Source organism: Nesoenas mayeri (assembly GCF_963082525.1).
Source record: "Nesoenas mayeri genome assembly, chromosome: 21".
NCBI classification, from domain to species: domain Eukaryota; kingdom Metazoa; phylum Chordata; class Aves; order Columbiformes; family Columbidae; genus Nesoenas; species Nesoenas mayeri.
In genome coordinates this window covers 4404099-4425617 of record NC_137571.1, presented here as the reverse complement: position 1 = coordinate 4425617, position 21519 = coordinate 4404099, and the positions used below count along the sequence as shown (strand labels likewise).

At 63.5% G+C, this 21519-nt stretch overlaps 1 protein-coding gene across 1 annotated transcript; it reads right to left on the bottom strand.

Moving 5' to 3' along the window:
• Window positions 1-380: 380 nt before the first annotated feature.
• ADGRB2 (adhesion G protein-coupled receptor B2) lies at window positions 381-20685 on the bottom strand (the record flags this gene model as incomplete). The annotated part of the gene is made up of 31 exons (XM_080357654.1): window positions 19899-20685; window positions 16106-16189; window positions 14701-14865; window positions 13360-13524; window positions 11882-12046; window positions 10989-11153; window positions 10810-10911; window positions 10585-10691; window positions 9990-10184; window positions 9828-9896; window positions 9619-9727; window positions 9398-9544; window positions 8456-8531; window positions 8279-8381; window positions 7976-8019; window positions 6904-7030; window positions 6301-6404; window positions 5956-6058; window positions 5546-5696; window positions 5222-5291; window positions 5028-5094; window positions 4824-4909; window positions 4225-4323; window positions 3151-3322; window positions 2982-3077; window positions 2759-2798; window positions 1982-2637; window positions 1343-1378; window positions 909-1013; window positions 725-778; window positions 381-575 (listed from the first exon to the last, which is right to left on the bottom strand). Exons 1-31 carry the CDS (start codon window positions 20674-20676, stop codon window positions 381-383), a joined length of 4635 nt encoding a protein of 1544 aa, XP_080213780.1. The 5' UTR covers window positions 20677-20685.
• Window positions 20686-21519: the final 834 nt, after the last annotated feature.

Below are 21519 nucleotides of genomic sequence, written 5' to 3'. Positions count from 1 at the left end.
GCCATGGGGCCCTGGGGGGGGCGAGGGCAGCCCGGTCGCGGGGGGGCGGCCGCTCGCGTGCACACGGTGCACGGCGTGAAGAAAACATCCCGGTAGAAAAGAACGAAAATCCGACAGCCTGGACGGCCGGTCCTGCCCCAGGGGGTGCAGGCGTGATCGGTGGGTGAGCGTGGGGGGGTTACACGTGTCCCCTCCGCACCCGTGTCCGGAGGGTGGCAGGGAGGAGAAACCGCGCGAGGACGGGCGGGAGGCGGCTGCGGTCCCTCCCGTGGGGACAGCTCCGGCCGGACAGGGACCCCCCTGGGCCACCGAGGGGGACGGAGCAAACCCAGCGTGGTGGCTCGTCCTGCCCGGGGCGACGGCGGTGGCGGGCGGGGGGGTCACACCTCCGTCTGGAAGTCGCCATCGGCCGTGTCCAGCCCGGCGCAGGGGCCTTCCCAGTCGGCACGGTGCAGCTCCAGCCGGTCCCGCTGGGCGCTGGGCAGGGACCCCAGTGTCATCGCCTTGAACGTGCTCCACGGCTTGGGCGGCGCGGCCGGCGCCTGCGGCCGCGGCTCCTCGGGGCTGGCTGCGTCCTGCGGGGAGAGGGGACAAGTGGCTATGGTGTGTGGTGACACATGGCTCTGTCCCACCAGCAGCCACCCCCAGTTCTAGAGGGGTCTGGAACCCTCCGGCCCCACCCGGGATGGGATGGATCAGTCCCCAGGAATGCTGAAGCACTTACGGTGGCCGTGCTCTTCTCCCCGCTCCCCGACGAGACGCTCCACCGCTTTTCTCGCTGTGGAAAAAGCCCCAGCGCTCAGCCCCTGCACCCTTCTGGCGATGCTCCATCTCCCCAGGATGTCCTAGGGGAGGTGGCGGGGTGTGGACCAGCAGATCGGGGCAGGATGGGACCCCCAGAACCTCACCTTGGAGGAGCCAGCAGCCGGGGCTCGGTACCGGTCCAACGTGTGAAACTTCTGGTTGAGCTCGTGGTAGAGCTCGGAGTGACGCTTCCGCGTGTGCATCACCTTCTGCAGGGTGAGGGCAGAGCCTGTGGTCACCAGCACAGCCCCGCACCCCTCCAAACACCCCCACATCCCTGTCCCCCCCATCCCTGTCCCCCTGCCTCCTCCTGACACCCCAGCAAGCGGCAGCGCCCACCACAACACTCTCGCCTTAATCAAGAGCCAACGCTCTTTATTGCCTGGTTGTTATAAAACTCCTCCCAGCTCAGCTGTTGGCAGAGCCAGAGGGAACCGGGGACAAGGTGGTTGAGTCCCCAGATGGCACCCAACCCCACGGTGGGCACCGGTGACACTCACTGCCATGGCATGACACCCGCTGCCATGGCGGGACTTACCTCGAAGTCCAGATCAGAATATCGCAACCTCTTCCTCTGGCAGGACCCGGAGCAGGGGGAGGAGATGGAGAAGAAAAGGGAAAGGTCTTTGCAGGTCCGGGACACGGGGAGAGCAGGGCAGGAGGGAAGCTCATGCCAGCCCCGTGCCATGCAACTTGTGGGGGGCAGAGCCTGGTTTGGGACATGGGGGTCCTGGCCAAGCTTGGGGACAGAGGTGAAGGTAGCCCCAAGGAAAGGTGGGAACAGCGAGCACAGGGGCAGCTCATGCAACCCTGCACGTGCACACACGCTTGTGCACGCTCTTGCACACTTCCACAACTCCCTCCCACACATCTGAGATAAGGGGTGATGGTTTTAAACTAAAAGGGGAGATTCAGGCTGGACATGAGGAAGAAATTGTTGGCCCTGAGGGTGGTGAGAGCCTGGCCCAGGTTGGCCAGAGAGGTGGTGGATGAACCATCCCTGGAGACATCCCAGGCCAGGCTGGACGGGGTCTGAGCAACCTGAGCTGGTGAAGATGCTCCTGCTCATGGCAGGGGGGCACTGGGGGAGATTTGAAGGTCTCTTCAACCCAAACCATCCTGTGATTCTATGATCTCCCTCCCCTTTGCATGTCCCCAGGCACAGACCCTCGCTCACCTCCAGGGACCCCACTTTCATGGCGGAGCCGGGGACGGTGCGGGGCATGGTGCGGCTGCGCTCCGACAGCTCCGAGGCCAGGATCTGCCGCACGGTGGGGTGCTGCTTGAACTGCAGAACGTAGGGAGCCTTCACCGTCCCGTAGGGCTGGTTCAAGTTCACATTGACGTGGTCCACCGCAACGAAGCTGGGGTACGCGTCCCCCTCAGCCGCCGGGCGCCCCGTCCCGCTGGGCACCCCCTCCTCAGTGCTGGGAACGTGGGTGCTCTCCTCCCGCGGAAAGGGCTTGAGGCTGCCGGTCCGGCGAGGCAGCACCATGTAGTCGCTCTCCCGGGGGGGCTCGGGGGGGCCCCGCAGCCAGCCGTACTCCAGGGGCCGCAGGCTGCTCTCTGTGCACAAGTAGACGGGACCCGGCGTCTCCAGGTGCTGCACTGGTGGCTCACCCAGCTCACTCAGACCCGCCACCACGTTGGGCGTCATCTTGGGGACCTGGACCAGGATGCTGGGGGGTGGGATGTTCCCTGGCAGGCTGGAGAAGCCCAGACCGCCCTCCGAGGTGGTGTTGAGTTTGGGGTCCTCATCTCCGTCCAAGGAGATGCGGGACAAGGTGCCGGTGATGGTGGCGGGGTTGCAGGTGTTCACCTCCTTGAACAGCACTGTGGGCAGGGAGGGAGGGTCAGAGCTGGTCCTGGGGGTCCTGTGGGAGGACAGACCCAGCACATGCTGCCTGTCCCCTCCCAGGCATGGCACTGGGACATCCCTGTCCCCAGATCTCACCTGTCTGACACGCCAGGTCAACGTCCTTTTCAAAATCTGTCTATAAAAATACAGAAAGAGGGGAAAGAGAGAGAGAGAGAGGAGAGAAAGAGAGGGAGAGAGACAGGGAAATGAATGCATCTTGGCCAGCACGGGGAACAGAGGGGTTTGGAAGGGGGACCCTGCCCCAAATGAGGGGAGCAGCCACCCCCAGACCCCCCGGTGCCGGCTCTGCCGCACTCACCAGGATCTGCACCTGCCCGTTCTTGCAGGAGTCGGGCGAGTTTTCATTCTCCTCGCTCCTGCACCCCCCCATCTGACACTTCACCACGTCCTGGACCTGCGGGGACAGAGCCGGTCACGGCCCCGCGGCCAAGGACCACCCCCATGGCACCCCTCTGGGGTCACCCCACCTCTCGGCGCAGGAACCCGTGCACGGTGATGATGACGAAGCCCTGGACGGAGTTGAAGACGGCGAAGAGGACCTGGAAGAGGATGGAGCGCCGGTCGGTCATGGCGAGCACGGCCGACATCCAGGTCAGCGCCAGCAGAGGCAGGACCACGCAGGAGCTCCACAGCGATGCCCTGGGGCGGGGAGAGAGGGGCCGGGGTGAGCCTGCTGTGCCCCAACACAGCCCCCCAGGCATTGCCCCCCAGCCTGCCGCAGCCCCCGAGCATCGCCCCCCAACCCGCACGCATGGCCGGGGCTGACCGCGCGTGCACAGAGACCCGAGCCCCAGCGCCCCGTGGCCCCTGCTGTCCCATCTTCCTCAGTGTCCCCAGGTCAGCACTGGCTGGGTGCTCAGGGCACTGGCTGGGTGCTCAGGGCACTGCCTGCATTAGGGTGAGGGGCCCACGGGCTCCTTTCCCCCCATCCAGGCTGAGCCATTGGCACTGCAGAGCCAGCCCAGCCACACGTGTCCCTGTTCCCACACAGGCAGTGAGGGTGCTGGGGGGACACGGGGTCACCATCACCCTCCCACAGCCACAAGAAGAGCAGAAAGGGGATTTTTTTCCTTGTTTTGCAGTGAATTTTGGGGCTGTTCCTATTGTAACTAAACCCCTGTGAGCAGGAACCCAGGCTGTGCAGGGTGACAGCAGTCACACCCCTCTGGATATGTCCCAGCCAGCACCCGTGGGGGCTCATGTGCAGGGAAGAGGGTCCTTGGGGACACCCCTGAGGCCAGGCCTGGCCTGTGCCCTATGGCGCGGAGCCCCCCATGCCCCAGGGAAGAGGAGCTGAGCCCCCCCGCGCCCCGGCGATGAGGTGACCTGCTGGAAGCCATGCCATGCAGACGTGATGGCTGCACTGGGACACTCGCACCCCGCGCCCGGGGCCACCCTGAGCACACAGCCTTCGCCCTGCCCACGGGACCCCAACTCGCAGCCCGGCCCCCCACCCCAGGGTGCCACCCAGCGTCCACCCCCTGCTCCCCGGGGTGCCAGGCTGTGCTCGGGGGCGCAGCGGGCGCGTGGCGGGCACTAACATGGCACTGCTGGCGGTGGCGGAGGTCATGGCCGCGCTGGACACCACGCCGCACTTGGTGCATTTCAGCAGCAGGTTGCCGCAGGGGGGGGGCTTGGAGCTACATGCCCACCACCCCCCGGTGCCCCGCGGCCAGGACCGGGCCACGCGGGGGGAGCGAGGCCATGGGAGAGTGGGATGGCGGAGATGGAGCAGGGGTCAGAGGGATGGATGGATGGATGGATGGATGGATGGATGGATGGATGGATGGATGGATGGACACAGGCAAAAAGCAAATGGGAGATGGAAGAGAGAAAGAGAGAGAGAGAGCTGGGTTAGTCGAGGGCAGCAGTAGTTGTTAATGACGAGCGGGGTGGCCAAGCGGCAGCGGGATGGGGGGACAGGGCTCAGCCCTCTTAGCGGGAGTCTGCAGCGTGCAGCTCCCCCTTCCCCAGGCTCCCCCCCAGCTACTGCCCCTTCAGCAGCCTCTGCCAAAGAGCTGTGGTTGCCCTGGGCTGCCCACCGGTGAGATGAAGTTTGCCCCAGCCTCAGCCCACTCCCGGCTGAGCCCCCGCCACGGCAGGGTGCTCAAAGACGGCCCGCAGGGCGCAGGGCACTTACCCAGCTCGCTGCTTTTTGGACTTATCTGAAATGCCGTCACGGGACATGAGCTTGTTGAACACAATGATGCCGACCAGCATGTTCACCTTGGGCGAGAGGGGTGCCGCAGTCAGGGTTGGGCACGGAAACCCCCAAGCCAGGGCCGGTGGGAGCTGCCACGCGCCGGGGTGGGTTTTGGGGTCCAAGGCTTTGGGGACAGCTCACCAGCACGATGACAGCAGCGGGTCCCACGAAGGCGTAGAGCAAACCCCCCTCCAGCGAGAGCCAGCAGCTGCGGGGACCACGGTGTCTCAGGGGCTGATGGAGAGGGGACACCCCTGTCCCCATCCCCTGCTCCCGGCACTGCCAGCCTGGAGTGGTCCCTGTGCCCAGCCCTGTGTCCCCCTGTCCCCACGTACTAGCTCGCTGTCCCGTAGCCTTTGGTCCGTGTGAAGCCGACGGAGACGGCGACCACAAGTGCTGGCAACCCTGGAGAGGTGAGACAAGGCTAGAGCTGCAGGGGGGTGACATCGCTGTCCCCTCCCAGCATCACCCCTGTGCCAGCCCCATGGATGGGGACAGGAATGGGACCCTTGTGGCAGCTCCCCATGGCCCGGCTGGTCAGATGAAACCACCTGGGTCTGCTTTCCTCCATCGTGCCTCAGTCTCCCCTTCTGATAACCCCAGGGGGTCGCAGGGAGGGGCGCACGGTGCCTCCCCCCAACCCCATCTCGGGCTCTTACCCCATCCCAAGCAGAGGAAACGCTTCCTGACCAGGCGTGTCCGGATCCGGCCGATCACCGCCAGGTAGGACTGCCAGGCCTCCGTCAGCACCCAGCAGAAGGACGAGAGGAAGAAGAAGTGGAGGAAGGCGGCCGTCATGGTGCACACGCCCTGCGGGGACACGGGCACGTCAGGGGGACGCTTCACGGCACCACCAGGGCCATGGACCTGGCACCACAGTGGTTAAACTCTCACGTCCAAGCGAGGTTTGTGTCAAAGCCACCGGCGCAAAGGATTTAATCCTGAGATTGAATTAATCCAAATCCAATCTGCTGCTGGGAGCCAGCAGGGTTGAGGTGACCGGCCGGCAATAGAGGGCTCGGACCCCGCCTGGGGACCTTGCGAGGGGGGACAGGGTGGTGGCACCCACCTTGCTGAGCATCTGGGACTGGCCCACGAGGATAAGGATGTTGGAGGCCAGGATGGAGACGCAGAAGTTGAGCAGGATGATGGAGCGCTCCGACTTGATGAACCTGCGTGGGCAGGAGCTGCGTGGGGCCAGGGCGGCAGCCTGCCCCATGTCCCTGCCCCATGTCCCTGCCCCAGGTCCCCAACTCGCGGCTGGCCACGGGCAGTGCGGGACAGTCCAGACATCTCTCCCACCAGGCTTATTCCCCTCCCAATATGTTGCATTTAATCCCATTGATGCTGAGCCTTTGCTGCCCCCTCCCCATGTGATCTCACACCCCAGGTGCCCCCCAGGTCCCCATGTCACCTCCAGAAGGCAGCGTAGATCACCAGCAGGGTCAGCAGGGCCATGCAGGAGACAGCGCAGCCGATCATCAGCGGCACTGAGGGGGTGCCCGAGGGGTCCATGGCCTGGTGGGGAGCAGGGGGAAGCGGTTGAGCCCCGGCCCCCCCATGGCTGCTCCCTGCCAGCCCCCTGCTGGGCCCCTCTACCCCCCGGTTGGGGACCCCTTGGCACTGGAGGGGGTTGGTGGCTCAGCCAAGGCGCCTTCCCGGGGACCCGTGCCCATCTCCATGCCAACAGGGGACGCAGGCGGAATAACAATGGGGGGCATGCCTAGGGCCGCCCCCTCCCCTCCTTGCACACAGCAATGCCCCACATTGAGCCCTATCGACCCCCACAGCCCCCTGCCCACCCAAACCCAACCCTGGGGTGCCAGGGGGTGCAGGGGGTTCCCTTGGGTGCTGGGAGACACCCCCTCACCCCCCAGTGCCCCCCCCACCTTGCTGAGGTGCCTGCAGGCATCCTCATCCTTCCCCGGGACCCCCATCTCGGCAGCCTGGGGCTCGCCCCCCATCCATGGCCCGTGTCCCCTGCGGGTACGTCCCTGTCCCTGTCCCTGTCCCCTACCAGGTCCCTGGGCAGCTGGGCGAGGACGGCGAAGGTGGCGAGCTGGCGGCACTGGCATTTGGTTTGCGCGGGGAGGGTCTCCAGGGTTTGGCAGCTCTCCGTGTCCCAGTTTCCCAAGCCAGCGTCCCTGATTAATGGGACAGAGCAATTGGAAATGATCAAACGCACACGCAGCCCCTCGCGCCTCTCCCCATTTAACCCTTCGCTGGCCCCTGCCTGCGGGGAGGCGGATGGGGGGACACTGCCAGGGGACAGGTTAATCGCCCTGGCTGTCACGGGGGGGTGAAGCCGTCCCTGCTCGGTGCTGATCCCCCTGGGGAGCAGTGAAACAAGGAGGCTTGATTTTTAATCATCCCACTCAGGTTTAGGGGGGCAAACCACAGCGGGAGGGGACCAGGTTTGGGAGAGGAGGGGTGGGGGGGATGGAGCAGGCAGGAGCAGCCCAGGGCCCCCCCCAGTACGAGCCATGGCTCATGCAGCACAGATGTGCTGCCCCAGAGCAGGTGATGCCTCCCCACTGCCATGGGGACCCCTCCTACCATTGGCACCCCTCCAAGAGGGAGCAGGGAGGGGGGTGCCCCACGGTGACAATGGCCACCGCTCCCAGCAAAGTGAGGAAACCGGGAACTGGGTCTGTGGGACAGATGGGGACACGGCTCCCCTGGGCCAGGCTGAGACCTGCCACACTCATCACAGCCACGCGCCTCCCCATCAACACGGAGCTGGACTGGAACCAGTGACCCTGGGACCCAGAGCACCCACAGGCATCGGGCTGGGGGGCCCAGCAGTGCCTCCCCATCCCCCCCGCCATGCCCTACTTTCCCGCACTGCCACAGCACTGGGCTCTGCACTAAATAATCGCATCTGGCAGGTTGGCAGCATCCGTCCCCGGCGCCACATCGATCCCGCGGCAGCACGATTCACCCGCAGCCGGAGGGGCTGAGCCATGGGAAGGGACTGTCCCCGCTCCCCGTCCCGCCCTGTCACCTCCCCAGGGACTGACGGGGTGCTGGGACAGCCCCATTGCCCAGCATTGCCCCAGGGGTGTCCCTGTCCCCTGCGCCCCACTCACGTCCTCGAGTAGTCCCAGGTGACGCACTGCGGGTGGGACGTGCCCTGCGGACAGAGGGACGGGTTAGTGCTTCACCCCCCACCCCAGGGGGTAAGTGGCTCATGGGGATATGCTGGGGACCTGCCCAGCTCCCCCAGCGCTGGCACATCCCCAGCGTGGGCACAGAGCCGAGTATTTGTGGCCACCAGCTGGGAGCTGCTGGCCCCTGCCCTGCTCTCAGTGCCCGGGAGTGAAGGGGCTGGTCCACATGGGACCGAGAGGTGACACAGTGACATGGTGATGGGACAGGAAGGGGACACTCACGTTGATGATGTGGGACAGCTCCACCAGGACCAGGGGCTCCGTGGGTTTGGTTGGCGGGCGCACTGTCACCATCAGCACCTTGGAGGTGACAGCCAGGGGGGGCCTGAAGGGAGGGGCACGGGCTGTCACCGGGATGGGGACACAGCCCAGGGGGACAGCAGGGGCAGCCCCACTCACCTGGGTGGGGGCAGGATCAGCCCCAGCGTGCGGTACAGCACGGCCCCGATGACAAAGTGGGATGACTCCTCTGTTTCTGCAGAGAGCACACGCACATGTGAGAGCACACACGGCTGCTCCCGACACGCAGGGGGGAATGTGCGCATGGCACAGACACACGGACACACGCAGACACACGAGCTGGCAGGAGCTGGCCTGCACACGCACACATGTGAACACTTACACGTGCTTTCCCAGATACGCACACTCCCAGATGTGCATTCCCACATGTGCATAGCCACAGACACACAAGCTCACACGTGTGTGCTCATACACACACACACTCCTGGACATGCATGTTCAGACATGTAAATGTGTGCTGCACCACGTGTGCATGCCCCATGTGCACACAGCACCATATGTACACTCACATGTGCATGCTCATGTGTGCACATACATGCACGCTCCCAGATGTGCAGTCATGTATGTGCACAAGACCAGATGTGGAATTACACATGTGCATGCTCACACATGTGCACACACATGCACTCTTTCAGATATGCACCCACACATGTGCGCAATCCCAGATGTGCAGTCACACATGTACACAGTGCCAGATGTGCACTTGCACATGCATGCTCACCCACATGTGCACACAGATGTGCACAGCACCACATGTGCACTCACATGTGCATGCTCATGTGCACACACATGCACACTCTCAGATGAGCATGATTACATGTGTGAACACCATCAGATGAGCACTCACACACATACACACACATGCACTCCCAGATGTGCACTCACACATGTGCATAGCACCAGATATGCACTCACCTGTGCACTCTCACACCCATGAACACCCCTGCGCAGCCCCAGCTGCGCGCTCACTCCCACGCCTGCACACCCGTGCACACATCCATGCACACACCTGCACGTTCCCGTGCACACGCTCGCTCTCACCAGCAGACGTGAGGCTGAGCACCTCCCGCGGGATGAAGAGTTTGTCCTCGGAGCTGCGGGCCCAATCCTTCATGCCCCGCCGCCCCTTCATGGGGAAGTTGATGTCACTGGAGACGGCGGAGACGGGCTCCCTCTGGATGCTGATCACTGCCCGGGCAGAGCAGGTGTCACCGCCCGGCTCCCCAGCCCCGCTGCGGCCCCGTGCCCATCCCACCGCTCACCCAGGTTGTCGGTGACGATGAGGGAGCTCTGGAAAGCCTTCAGCGCATTCCCCACCAGATGGATGAAGTCCTCCACTACCTTCATCAGGTGCACAGACCCAGGCGAGACCTGTGGGCAAGGAACCAGCTCCGCAGCTGCTGGGACAATGTCCCCACGGTAGGGACATCCCGGCTGCCCCGGCCACCCCCGTGTGACCTGTGCCACTCACCTGCTGGGCGTCCTCCCACTTGTCGCGGTTCTCGGCGTCCACCATGTAGCTCACCACCTGGAAGAAGCGCTGCGGGGACGGGGCTCAGCAAGGCTGGCGTCTGGGGACCGACCGCTGCCACCTCCCCCAGGGCGCGTCCCTCGCCGTCCCCTGCCCCGCTACCTGCACGTCCTCGGAGGACGGGGTGTAGGTGGCCCTCTTGAAGGTGTCGGTGACGTTGCGCAGGATCTCCACGGAGAAGAGCAGGTCCCCGCTGTAGTAGGTCTTGCGGGCCATGAGCTCCAGCAGACTCCGCACCACCTGCGACATCCCCTCGCCCGCCAGCACCCGCTGCCCCTTGGCCAGGTGCTCCCGCAGCTTGTATGGGGGGGACAACAGTGTCACTTGGCCACCAGCACCCTCCCCAGCCATGCTCCTTGTCCCCAGCTCCCTTGCCATGCGCAGAGCCAGGGCAGTGGGAAAACTGCAGAGCTAATTGCGCTAATTCGGGCAGCAGCAGGACACAGGGGGTTCGTTCCCACCCCAAAAGTCATTTCCCAAGGACACTGCTCACACTGGGGTCCCCCTCCCACTCCAGAACAGGGCCCCCCCCTTTCCCAGCCCTGCTCAGTGAGCCCTGCCTCAGATTCCCCATGCAATAAAGCAAGGCAGCTGCTGGGTTTCCCTGCCCGGGAGGGGATGGCAGAGACTGGGGACAGAACAGACGCCCAGTGACAGGGAGGGGAGGGCAGGGGGCCGCGCCAGAGCGTGCACCTACTGAGAGATGCAAGTATCGGTACTCGTGGGAGATGCAGCGGGCGAAGCTGGGCACCCCCCAGTAGGCAACGCCATGGGGGCTCAGCAGGCACCGGCGGCTGGCAGACCCTGCGCGGGAGAACCGGGTTTGTCACCAGCACGGGAACCGTGTCTCCAAGGACAGGTGGCACTGCTGGGGACTCTGATACCACCCTGCTCCAGGGTGTGGGGTTTCGGGGGTGCTTACCTGTAGCGTTGGGGGGACACTTGTTGTAGATGATCTCCCCGGCAGCTGTTTTCTTCCAGCTCATCAGCATCACGTACTCATCCTTGCACATCTCGTGGTAGGCTGGAGGACAAGACGGGGGTTCAGGTGCAGGCGGGACACGGGGTGATGGGCACTGGGGTGACAGGGGTGTCCCCTACCTGGACACTTCTTCTCGTTGCAGGTCTTCACCTCCTCGCCGCTGCCCTCGCAGGGGTAGCCCTGCACGCCCGTGCCCTCGCACATGCGGAACCGGCGCTGCCAGCCGGTGTCACACGTCTTGGAGCAGAGGCTCCAGTGGTTCCAGGGACCCCATTTGCTGTCAGCTGCAGGGATGGGGACACAGTGGGACACTTGGATCAGCATAGCGAGTGGCACCCAGGGGAATGAGGATGGGCTGATGGGCCTCAGCGGCGGTTGGTCCCCCACCCCCCATGCCACGAGTTGAAAGCCCTGCAGCATAGGAAATCCATGGATCAAGGATTTAAATCTCATTCAGACGAGCCCAGCAGCCCCGTCCAGCCCAAGGGCATCTCGGCACACGGCAGAGCTGCTCCCTGCCCCATCACGGCGCAGCCACCGCCTCCCTCCGCACCCACCACCGAAACCAAGGGGTCGAAGGACAAGACAAGGATGGGGTCGAAGGACAGGATGAGGACGGGGTCCATCCTTTGGCCTGACTGCCCCCACCAGTGTCCCCCCATCCCCAGAGCTGCCCCCAGCCCTGCAAGAGCTCGCATGTGTTGTGCACCCAAAGCACACCAGGACCTGCTGCCACCAGGCACCGACGGGTCCCCAAAGCGTGACACAGGAGTGAGGGCACAGGGTGAATCCCCAGCTCCTCCCGCTGGGATGTGCCTGGAGGGAGCAACCACTATGGGGGGGCTGCTGATCCCCAGCATCACCCTTTGCCTCCTGCTCCTTACACACAGCAGAGGGGACTGCCAGCATCCCGGTGTCACCGGCGGTGACACAAGGTGGATGCACGGTTGTGCACCATGCCAGCAGCACCCGTGGCCTCCCCCCAGCTCCCCCCCAGCGCGCAGGGCCTTACTGGGACAGCTGGGGTTGGAGCACTCCCGGGCGTCGGCGTGGGCCCCCCGGCACTCGGCCCAGCCGTGGGCCGCGACGCTGCACTTGCGCGTCCGCTGCTGCGTGCCGTTGGCGCAGGTGACGGAGCAGCGGCTCCAGGCGCCCCACTCCAGCCACTGCCCTTCCACTGCGGGGACAAGCGAGAGGAGCAGCGTCAGCCTCCCCGGCCGGCGGCCCCTTGGCCGCGCAGCCCCGGTTCTCCCCGACCCCCTGCGCAACGGGTCCAACCGACGGACGTGGCGGCTCCTCCTGTGCCAACAGCAACAGCCAGCACCGAATCGTGCCCCGGACGGGGGGGCTGTCACCAGGACTGGTCCCCACATCCTGAGCAGATGCTCCTACAGCCCCATAGCACTACAACACCCAGCTTGACACATGGTCATGCTCATGGGGCCATATGAGCCCCTGGCACCACGACACAACAAACCAAACAGCCCCAGCATTGCTCCACACCAAACAAGACCTTGAGGTGCTGGAGCGGGTTCAGAGAAGGGAACGGAGCTGGGGAAGGGGCTGGAGCACAAGTGTGATGAGAGCGGCTGAGGGACCTGGGGGGGTTTAGAGGAGGTTTAGATTGGATCTTGGGAACAATTTCTTCCCCAAAGGGCTGTGGGGCATTGGAACAGGCTGCCCAGGGCAGTGCTGGAGTCACCATCCCTGGAGGGTTGGACAGACGGACATGAGGTTCTCAGGGACATGGGGCAGCGCCAGGTGGGGTAACAGTTGGACTCCATGATCTTGAGGGGCTTTTCCAACCAAAATTATTCCATCGCTCACTGCCAGACCTGTGAGCCCACCTGTGGGGACCAGGGTGGCTGGGGAAGGATTTACTCTGAGCTCCCATCACTCCAGCAGCAGCTCCGTGGGGCAGCCACAGGAAAAGCCACGAGCCGTGGGTGACACATCCCTGCCAGAGCTGCTGCTCCCTGCTCACCCTCAGCTCCCTCCTGCTCCCGGCCTCACCACGACACACACAGGGATGCCAGCCCTGATGTGGCACCATCCCTGGCCATCCCTGCACACACCCCACGGCTGCCACCATAGCAGGAGTGAGGGACAGAGATGGCGCTGCCACCTGCGCACAGACAGACCTTGCGACCTACCCCCTTTGCCACCTCCCCGGTGCCCCATGATGTCCCAGTGCCAGCGCTGTGCGTGCTGCGGGGACAGTCTGTGTCAGCAGATGGAGAAGGAAGGAGCCAGCTCCTCTGCGGTCCCCAGGCTGGTCACCCTGCCCATGGTGGGGCTCGAGCTCTCCCAGCATCACCGACAGAGCCGGCTCTCCATCAGGGACAGGAGATTGCACCCATGTCAAGCACCCACGAGCTGTCCCGGGTCCCCGCAGTGATGCCACCCATCCCTCACAGTACCACTGGCCCTGATGGCATCTCCTGGGCTTCCGGGGGGTGACGGAGGAGCAGGGGGAGCGGGGGTACTGACCCAGGCAGGTCGCAATACTGCAGGGCTTGGCCTGCAGCTCGGGGCCCTCGCAGGCTTTCCCTCCGCGCCGCGGGGCCGCGCAGTGCCGCGTCCTGGTCCTGGCCCCTCGCCCGCAGGTCACTGAGCACAGGCTCCATGGGGACCACTCCTCCCAGGCACCACGAACTGCAACACAGCACAGCGCCCTCGCCTCCTCCTCCTCCTCCCTGCACCCAGGGGTCCTGCCCACCGCAGACCCCTCGTGCCCCAGGACAGAGGTGTGGGACAGTCCCCATCTCCTCTCTGTGTCCCACCATCACGCCCAAGCCCAAACCCCGAGGGCTCTGAGCAGGCAGCGGTGCCGCTGCCGCTCCCTGCTCTGCTCCGGCGCCAACTTTGGGATCCCAGCACCGGCGGCGCATGTCCCCCCACACCAACACACAGCCCAGCGCACTCCAGCACACATGGACACACCGGGCACGGCCACCCCGTTTACACATCACATCCATGGAGCTCAGCTCGCGAGGAAGGGAGTGAGTACCATACGGTGCATGAGCATCCCAAAGGATGCTCCTCCGCGAGCTGCCACCTCCCCGCAGCACCAGGCTGTGCTCCCGGTACGGAGGGAAGCAGGCACCTGTGTGTTTTGGGGGTGCAAAGCCTCGGAAACATCTCAGGCTTGGCTGCCACTGCAGCACCCTGAGGCCCCTCCGATCCCCAGTGTCCCACACGAGACAGACGGACACACCACGGACCAACGGGCCCAGGGAGACCCCTGGCATCCCACCTGTCTGCTCCTGCCCACAATCTGCTTCAAAGCCCTGAGCAGCTCAGCCCCATCCTGTCCCATGTGAGTGGGGACCCACCATAACACTGTCCTGACAGCCGCCCGGCCTCACATCCCCCAGTACAGACGCCAGCACCGCATTCCCCCAGCACAAAACCTCAGGGACACCCTGGGGAAGCCCCAAGGGGGCATGGAGAGGGGTCACCAGCCCAGCTGCTTCCAAGACAAAACCCCCAGCAGCAGCACCAGCGACATGGGGCACTGGGGCACCCATTCCAGACACCCCCCAACTTGCTGCACCCCCTGTGATTTCCCAGGAGCTGGTACAACTGGGAAGGTGAGATGATGCGGGGACGGGGCTCAGAGCAGCCCAGCACACGATGCTTCCACGCCAGCACTGCCACACAGAGCCCCGACCTTGTACAGCATCCCCCCACCTGCAAGAGCTCCCACACCCCCAGAAAGCCCCAACAAAGACATGCCACAGCCACCCACCCACCCAGTCCTTTGAGCCTCATCAGCGCTGGGCACCCCAGCTGGCTCCGACCTCCCTGGTGTCCCCATGTCCCCCGTACCTGGGCAGGTGGCCGTGTTGTTGCAGGTGCGCGTCTCGCGGAGCAGCCCGCTGCACAGCGTTCCATAGGGCGAGGAGACGCAGGAGCGCGTCCGCACCTGGGAGCCCTGTCCGCATGTCAGCGAGCACACGCTCCACTGGGACCATTCCTCTGCCGCCGGGTCCCCTGCGGGTGACACGGAGCCTGAGAGATGGTGACCGCGCCAGGGGGACGGGGAAGGTCATAGATCACAGCATGGCTGGGGTTGGAAGGGACCTTTGGAGTCATCCAGTCCAACCCCAGAGCTGGGGAAGGGGCTGGAGCACAAGTGTGATGGGGACATGATCTGGGGTTTAGAGGAGGTTGAGGTTGGATCTGGGGAACAATTTCTTCCCCAAAGGGCTGTGGGGCATTGGAACAGGCTGCCCAGGGCAGTGCTGGAGTCACCATCCCTGGAGGGTTGGACAGATGGACACGAGGTTCTCAGGGACAGGGGTCAGTGTCAGGGGTGGGGGAACAGTTGGACTCGACAACCTTGAGAGGCTTTTCCAACCAAAATGATTCTGTGATTCTATAACGCAGAGTCACCCAGAGCAGATCACACGGGATCGCATCCAGGTGGGTTTTGAATATCCCCAGAGAAGGAGATATTTAACCACCTTCTTAAACCACACAAAAACTATCCCAGAGAGGGCTGGGGCACAGGATCGCACCCGGCACGGGGGCAGCACCCACTGGGCAGCACAGGCAGCGCGGGCAGCCCGGCGCGGTTCCCTCTCCCCGCCCAGGCACAGCATTGACATTTACAACAACCCAGCTCTTATTAAGCTTGATGATGTCGCTGAAGCTATTGGACAGGCCAGAAGCAAAGGCCATCAGTTTAAATTAAAAAGGAATATATGGAGGAGGGCTCCGAAGGGGACGATTTGTCCCGGAGACAGGCAAGACGCAGGCTGCAGAGCAGGGCTCCCGTGGAGGTGACAATGCCCTGCGTCACATGGGGACCCCAGGGCCACCAGTAGGGTCACCCCAGGCTCTGCCCAGCAGCTCCCAGGGGGACGGGACCCCCGCGAGCATCCCAGCACGGAGCAGATCTGCATGCCAGGCACACAGAGCCCATCCATCTCCCACTCGCCTCCGAGCCCTCCAACCATAAATCAAGGGGGGCTGGGGAGGGGGAAGCAGTGCACTCAAATTAGCCAGATGGATTTGCCAAATAAATACATTTGAACTAAACAGTTAATGGATTTTTTTTTTTTGCTTTACAACCCTCGGAGGAAGGTGTAAAGGAAAAAAAATATATAAATGGAGCAAATTAAGTTGGTCCGTGAGCAGGAAGCAAAAGGGAGTTGCTCCATCTCCATCACCCCAAGCCCCACGTCACCGGTGTCCTGTGTCTGTCCCCACGCTGGGGCAGTGCCAGTACCTGTCTGGGCCATGTAGACACCTGGCTCGTCTGCTGACCGTGGCCACTGGGTTTTCACCTTCAGGTTCTCCTCAATCTCATTGCCTGGAAGTAAAAAGGGCTCTGGTGAGAGTGGGCAGGGACAGAGATGGGGATGGGCCACTGTGGGTCAAGGGACATTGCAGGGGGGACACTGATACCCAACTCCACATTGAGCACCGTGCGGCATCTTTGAGGGCTTGAGATGGCTGAGCACACTCACAGCCCCCCAAAATGTGTCACAGCTCCCCCCAAACACATCGCCCTCTGTCAGAGGGGCTGTGGTTGGAGCGTGGCCAGGGGTGCCATGTCCCCAGGGCGGTCGGGGTGCCCGTGTCCCCATGGTGCTGGGCAGAGGTGCTCTGCGTCCCCACTTAACAGCTTGCTGCAGTGAGGTGGCACAAATTTATAGCTCGGCTCACCAAAAATAACAAGAGATCCATCAAGAGCACTTGGCGTGAAATTAACTGGCATGCGGAGGGCTCGGCGGGACGCGCGGCTGTGGGCGCAGGGGGTGACGCCTTCCCCGGCCTCCCCCGCGCCCCCCAGGCCACCCCACATCCTGCAGCTGAGTCCCTTGTCCCCAAACCCGTGTTGCAGGATGCTGGTGAGTTCCCATGGACAGTATGGCAGCAACACCTGCAGGTGATGTATGAGGCCCAGACAGGGCTCTTAGTGCCTTAAACCAGACCCAAATTGATGGACTTTTCCTTTCAATCCAGCGTAACCCCTGGCTGGCCCTGTCCCCTGCTCAGGGTCCTCACTGTCACCTCTGGCCACCCTTGGCTCCTGTCCCAACACATCCCGCTCTGTGGCACGGGGCGTGCAGGGGGACCCAGGGGGGCTAGGGGCTGCCCTGGGGGGTCTGTCCAGCCATGGGGCCGAGCTCCCTACGGGGCCGCCTGCCTGCACGAGCAGCATGGCAGAATTATACCCGTCATGGTGAGTGCCCGGGGAAAACCATAAATCCTGAGGATATACGAGGGCGCTCTCCCTGGCGGTGTTCGACAGAGACACCAAATTCAATTTCCTTCTGAGAGCACTAAATCCCCGGCTGTCAGCACAGGGCGGCTGCGGCCATCCCGTGGATCCTCCATCCCCTGCATCCTCCATCCCGTGGATCCTCCATCCCCTGCATCCTCCATCCCCTGCATCCTCCATCCTGGTACCTGCGCCCAGTCCTGCCCCAGGCGTCCCCCACCTCCCCACCCCATGGCATGGCTGCTGGGCTGCAAGGGCAGGGGGGTTCTTTTGGGGAGCCCAGGATGTCCCTCAAGGCCAGTCGTGTCCCCACAAGCCAGCAGCCATGGGGTCACCTCCCCAGGGGTTGGTTTCTGAAGGGTGATGGGTTCGGGGCAGCCTAGAGCTGGAACTGCTTGGCTGTGGCACTGTGGGTTCTGTGCCCCCCAAAGATCCCCCCCTATTGCATAGCTGCAACGTGCCCAATGTCACCCCACAAATTTTCAACCCCATCCCCACTCCATCTGCGTGGGCACAGCACCACATTTCACCAGGGCTGCATCCCCCAGTTCCAACCATATCCCCCCCGGCCCCAAGGGAGAGCTGTGCCACGGAGGGGACAGCGCGGACACCCCGGGGACACGGCGCTGGCCGTGGGGATCCCGGGGAGCGGCTGGGCGGGTGCCAGCCCCCGCGTCGCTGCGCGGCTGCGGCGTTCAGCGGAGCGGAGCTGGTGAGATCAGCGCTGGGCGCCCGCCAAGGCTGGGCTCACAGGCGCCATTCAGCCCCCCGGCCCTGCCTGTCACCGTCACCCTGAAAGGCGGCCATTCTCACCCAGGGGGAGGCCAGGTGGGTGCCTGGGACCCCCCCTCGCTGCCATCAAGGGTGCTCTGTGCTCCGGCCTGCGGTGCAGCCCGGTGATGCTGGGGACCCCCAGGGGGGACGTGGCGCAGGGGCTGGCAGCGAGCGGCGCACGGGGCAGCCGAGGCAGCGGTGCCGCAATAACACAATAACATTGTACCTCCGGGTGCCTCCAGGTTTTAATTGAATGTCAAATGTAATTTGGGGAAGGAGCGGGAGTTCGTGCAGCCGCTCTGCAGGTGGCTCCGTGCCCAAACTTGCCGGGTCTGCGGGGACTCCCCGCTCCAGCATCCCCTCTTTGAGCCATGCTCGGCATCACTAAACCCAACCAAACCAGCCATGGGCATCGCTAACCCCCACCAAAGCCCAGGGAACCAAAGGGATGGGGCATCCTCCAGCCCTCCTCCACCCTCCATCATCCCTGGGTGCCCCGAGCAGAGAACCAGCCAGGTCAAGCTCAGGGATGGCACCTGAACCAGGCACTGAGCTCTTAATCTCCCATGAGGAGTTGCATTTAAAAGGAAAAAAAGAAGAAATAAAGTAAAATCAGCTCAAGCAGCTCCCCTCGGGATGAGGCGATTTATAACCCTGCAGCTGTAACGGACCAGGGATTTAGTCGGGGGATCTGCCCGTAATGACATTTAGCTCCAGAAATAAATGCTAAAGCCCAATGAAATTATATATATACCCACAGCCCATCACCACCACCTAATCTGCTGGATAAAGACCCTAAACAGCTAAGTTGGGGATTGTTCCTCCCCACGCATCTCGCAGGGCTGGCGCAGGGTGAACATCTGGCCAGATGTGCACCCAAAAGCCCTGCATCCCCTCGCTTGGCTCAGCAGAGATGCCCTGCGGGTGACGGGAACGCTCGGACAGCCTGACCCCCGTGCCCAAGGTATGGGTGAACATGGCTGCTTTATCTTCACTTGAGGCTCCTGCAATCCCGTAACGAGCAAATGGCTTCATTCCGTCTGGTTAATAGCCCGGCCGCGCCATGCCACCGTGCCGTGACATCCTCCCTGGAATAACAAGCGCCCGAGCCGCAGCAGTCAAGGGTAATTTGCCACGGGAAAGGGTCATTTTACCTGCAAATTGTTTTCCACGTCTCCAGCAATGCAGAGTGACAGGGCTCCCGCTTCGGGCTCGCAGTGGGGCGAGCAGCAGCCCCGGGGCCACGCAGGCTGTGCCAGAGCAGCCGCGGCAAAAAGCCGGGGCCGGCGGGGAGCCGCGCTAACCGGCCAGGGCAGAGCGAGCTGCGGCTCAGCTGAGCTTGGCCATTGCTCAGGCGAGGTGCACCAGGAGCTGTGAGCGTGCTCAGGATTTGCACTTCGCATGGCGTCCCTGCGCTGGGCGCAGCACTCAGTTCGGACACTCCTCTTGCAGGAAGCATGTACAGGTAGGATTTATCCATAGCATGGCTTCCCTGCTCCATGCACAGCATCCAATATGCATGGAGCAGGTACAGGTAGGATTTATCCATAGCATGGCTTCCCGGCTCCACGCACAACACCCAATTTGCATGGAGCACGTACAGGGAGGATTTATCTATTGCATGGCTTCTCTGCTGCGTGCACAGCACCCAGTTTGCAACCTCCTGCCCTGGGGACTGTGCACAGGCAGGTTTGCCCTTTGCATGACTTCCTTGCTTTATGCACAGTGCCCAATTTGCACTCTCCTGCCCCATGGCGCATGCATGGGTAGGGTTTATCCATTGCACAGCTTCCTTGCTCTGTGCAGTGCCCAATTTGCACCCTCCAGCCCTGGGGAGTGTGCACAAACAGGATTTATCCATTGCACAGCCTCCATGCTCCATGTGCATCACCCAATTTGCACCCTACTTCCCCAGGGAGCATGCACGGGCAGGATTCACCCATCGCACACCCTCCATGCTCTGGGAAACACACATGGAGCAAGAGGCTCGTCCCCACGGCTCTCCCTGCACCCCACTCACCGTGTGGGACCTCGGGCAGGTCAATATCGTTGGCATTCGCAGAATGCAGGTCCGGGGGGCAGCAGTCGCTGGCAGCAGGCGGTGGGGCGGGCGTGCGGGCGCTGTGCCGGGTGCCGTTGCGCCGCGGTGCCGGGGGGGTCCCCGCCTGGCAGCTGCAGCCGGCGTGGGTGAAGCCGCAGTGGCGGGTGCCGGGCGCCTGCAGACACTCCTCCAGCCAGCGGCAGAGCACGCTGCAGGTGAACTGGCTGGAGTTGTTGTTGTTGATGAGCAGCACCTCCACAAAGCGGAATTCCAGGGCTTGCGGGGCCAGGAGGCGGGGGGCCGCCTCGGGCTCGGCCGCCAGGCACAGCTGCACAAAGTTCTTGTCGAAATGGAGGAAGGTGAAGGGCCCCGCGCCTTCGCACAGCTCCAGCTCGGCTTCCTCCTCCTCCTCCTCGGGGCGCTGGTGGGCAGGCGGGGGGCTGGTGGCCTCGCCGCGGGGGTCGCAGGTGTAGTTGGCCAGGTAATGGTCGAGCGGCAGCACCATGGGCGAGAAGTGGGTGCAGACCTGCTCCTCCCGGTTGAAGCGGAGGTAGAGCGAATACTTGGTGGGGTCGGGGTTCTCCAGGGTCCAGGAGCAGCCGGAGGAGATGGTGGGGAAAAGGTCCTTGAGAGAGAAGGAGCCGTAGAGGACGCCGGAGGCCAGAGCAGAGCAGGCGCTGGGAGCCGGGTCGAAGCCCCACGTGAACCACAGGACAGACGATATCACAGCCAGTAAGAGGGGACCAGCAGCGGTCATCCTATGGCATTTGCCCTGCGGGAGAGACAGACGGACAGACAGACAGACAGATGCTTACTGGGAGGCACAGAGCCGGTATGGGGTGAGGGGGCGAGTGCTCTGCAGCATCCCAGCTGGTCCACGGCCACAGCCACCACCTTGCAGGCAGGGGACAGCCAGCAGTGACCCCTGCGCTGTCCCCCAGGCTGTGCCAAGGCAGGCCCCAGGACTGGGACCACGCAGCACGGACCGGGGATTCACCCCAAAACCCCCAGAGCAGAGACCTGGCTCCCCCAACATCCAATGGACCCCAACACAGAGACCCCCCTGCCCTCAGAGCCAGCCAAGCACAGCCTGGGCAAGGAGCCACCAAACAGCTTCTGTCCAGACTGGGCTATAAAAATCCTTGTAGCTATTGCTGGTGACCCCAAGCACCGTGGGGACAGGCTGGCAGCTCAGCAGAGGAGCCCGGGGTGATGTGCTGGGGGCACATGGGCACCCCAACAGTGTGGTGTGTCCCCCGACCTGCCACGAGAGCCTGGCACAGGGCGAGCAAGCGTTAAAGTACATATTTCTTGGACGTCACGCCGGGTGCGCAGCAGCATCGCCGTGGATAGCTTTTTAATAACTCATTAATAAAATAATGCACGCGGTGGCCTTATTAAGCAGGACCGGAGCACGGCTGTACAGTGGCAAAGGCCACCGCGCGTGTGGCGGCACCGCTCTGCCGGGGACCCTGCGCCCGAGGCAGCCCTGGGGACAGCGGGGGATGCTCAGAGGTGGCCGCAGGGGATGGATGCCATCCAGAGACTGATTTCCAAAAATCGCCAAGGTCCCTGCTCCCCTCCATTCCAGTCACGTATG